General features: G+C 39.8%; 1 protein-coding gene across 3 annotated transcripts in view; it reads left to right on the top strand.

The window, feature by feature from the left end:
• Positions 1-2916, top strand: part of TTC26 (tetratricopeptide repeat domain 26) — a 61185-nt gene that overhangs the window by 3218 nt on the left and 55051 nt on the right. For all 3 annotated transcript variants that reach the window (XM_003791581.3, XM_012806243.2, XM_003791582.3), the window contains one exon: positions 2598-2712. In XM_003791581.3, the coding sequence (XP_003791629.3) occupies positions 2598-2712 (115 nt within the window). The remainder of the gene's footprint in view (positions 1-2597; positions 2713-2916) is intronic.

Here is a 2916-nt window from a genome sequence, read left to right as displayed (position 1 = left end):
CCCGCCACCTTAGGTGTACGTGGCTGGCGCCTTAGCCAGTTGAGCTATAGGCGCCGAGCCATCTTTTTCTTTTTTAATAGAGACAGTGTTTCACACCATCTTCCAGGCTAGAGTATAGTGGCACAAACACAGTTCACTGCAACCTTGAACTCCTGGGCTCAAGCAATCCTTCTGCCTCAACGTCCTGAGTAGCTGGGACTACAGGTGCTCACCACCATACCTGGCTAATTTTTCTTATTTTTTATAGAGATAAGGCTAGGCCGGACTCAAACTCCTGGCCTCAAGTAATCTTTCTACCTTGGCCTCCCAAAGTGCTGGGAATACAGGCATGAGTCACTGTACCCAGCCTCTTTGTTTAAATTTATTTTTTTATTTTTGAACAGACAAGGTCTTACTCTGTCACTCAAGTTTGAGTACAGTGGCATGAGCATGGCTCATTGTAACCTTGAACTTCTAGACTCTGATCCTCTGACCTCAGCATTCCAAGTAGCTAGGACTGCAGGCTCATGCCATCTTCCCTGGCTAATTTTTAAAAATTTTTTTAGTGATGGGGCTCTGCTATGTTTCCTGGGCAAGTCTTGAATTCCTAAGCTCAAGTAATCCTCTGGCTTTAGCCTCTTAAAGTGTTGGGATTACAGGCATGAGTCACAATACCCAGTCTGTATCTTGTTTACTTCTTACTTTTACATGTATACCATGAAATTCTATAACATATTGGTATTAGTATTTCTTTCTTTCTTTCTTTCTTTCTTTTTTTTTGGAGACCGAGTCTTACTGTGTCACCTTCTGTAGAGTGTTGTGGTAACACAGCTTACAGCAACCTCAAACTTCAGGGCTCAAGCAATTTTCTTGCCCTAGCCTCCCAAGTAGCTGGGACTACAGCGCCTGGTTATTTTTTGTTGCAGTTGTCATTGTTGCCTAGCTGGCCCGGCCCTGGCTTAAACGCACCAGCCTTGGTGTTTGTGGCTGGTGCTGCAACCACTGTGCTACGGGCACCAAGCCAGCATTAGTATTTCTTACGTAAATTTTCAGAAGAGGGAACATAAGTCATCTTGATAAAAAGTTTCATGAAATCTTTTCTCAAAAGATTTTTATCTTTTTGGGTTAACTTTAGATGCAAGAAAGATTATCTTTATATTTTTATAAGTATAATTGTTTTGCCAATTGTTTTTCTTGACCATTGTAAATTCTACCCATCTGCACTGATTAATGAATAGGATTACAGATCTAAATAAAGTTATAGATACCTTACGTCAAGAGACTTGTAACTCATAAATGAAATTGCTTAAACATTTCTCACATATTCTTACTCCCAAATTTAATCTAAGGGAATTTGAAAACCTGCATAACTAAAATGAAGATATTCAGAGACAGTTAATGAGAAGGTGAGATGAAGAACAAAAGGAACAGAGTTGGTGATGGAAAAAGGAAGATGTGAATAGGACAGAGTAGAGGCTGGTAGTGTTTGTGAAAGGTCTTAGAGGAAAGAAAGAGTAACCAAATGTAGTAAGAAAAAGAAACAAAGTCATATGGGAAAGATTTATAAAAAGTAAGAGTATAACAAAATGAATCTCAGAAAGTATCCATGGCAGGAAAAAAAATACTTTAAAATAATATAAAGCCCGATAAACAAAACTAAAAAGCTTTTAGAATAAAATGAAATTTGTAGTATGTTAAAGACATCAGATTTTAAGTCAATTCAACCTATGAATTTCCTTTTTTTTTTTTAGTGAAACTGAGTCTTACTCTGTTGCCTCAGGCTAGAGTACAAGGAGTCAGCCTTAGTTCACAGCAACCTTAAACTACTGGATTGAAGTGATCCTCATGCCTTAGCCTCCCAAGTAGCTGGGACTACAGGTGCCCACCAACAATGCCTGGATAATTTTTTTCTATTTTTAGTAGAGACAAGGTCTTGCTCTTGCTCAGGCTGGTTTTGAATTCCTGAGTTCAAAGGATCCTACTGCCTTGGCCTCCCAGAGTACTAGGATTACAGGCATGAATCACCTGTCCTGGCCCAAACCTACATATTTCTTAAAAGGTATCTTTTGCATGTCTTTTTAAGTTAGCAAAAATAAACTATTTCAATTATTTTTCATTTCAATTACTCTCCCCCCTATTTACACTGATATGGGTTGCAGGGGGAAACAAATGTGAGGTTATATGGCCAGCCCTGCAAGGGAATATTTAACCTTTTCAAGTAGAGAATGGTTGAGGATTCCTTCAATGTGAAATGGCTCAATCTTACTAAAAACTCATTTTTTCTTTTTTTAAGAGAGTCTTACTTTGTCACTTTGTCGCCCTTGGTACAGTACTGCGGTGTCACAGCTCACAGCAACCTCTAGCTCTTGGGCTTAGGCGATTCTCTTGCCTCGGACTCCCAAGTAGCTGGGACTATAACTGTCCACCACAACCCCTGGCTATTTTTAGTTGCAGTTTGGCCAGGGCTGTGTTCGAACCTGCCACCCTCAGTATATGGGGCCAGCACTCTAGTCATTGAGCCACAGGCACCGCCCTAAAAACGCATATTCTAACGTAGAATAATGGTCCATGGGTTGCTTTATTGCCAAAATGAGATCACTTCTTAATATATATTTCAGGAATATGAAAATGCAACAAAAGAGGAAAATTGTAATCCTGAAGTCTGGGTGAACTTAGCTTGTACCTACTTCTTTCTTGGGATGTATAAACAAGCTGAAGCAGCTGGATTTAAAGGTAAAATGGACTCTCTTCGTACACGCATCTGATATTCTTCACTTGTAGTAAGAGTCATTTTGGAAATTTAAAATGTATTCCCCTTCCTTTCCTTCCTTTCCTTCCTTCCTTCCCTTCCCTCCCTTCCCTCCCTCCCTCCCTCCCTCCCTCTCTCTCTCTCTCTTTTCTTTCTTTCTTTCTTTCTTTCTTTCCTTCTTTCCTTCC

The sequence above is a fragment of the Otolemur garnettii genome, unplaced genomic scaffold, assembly GCF_000181295.1.
Source record: "Otolemur garnettii isolate 467f Iridium unplaced genomic scaffold, OtoGar3 scaffold00049, whole genome shotgun sequence".
Lineage (NCBI taxonomy): Eukaryota > Metazoa > Chordata > Mammalia > Primates > Galagidae > Otolemur > Otolemur garnettii.
Note: the sequence above shows the minus strand (reverse complement) of the source record. Positions and strands in the feature narration are given on the sequence as shown.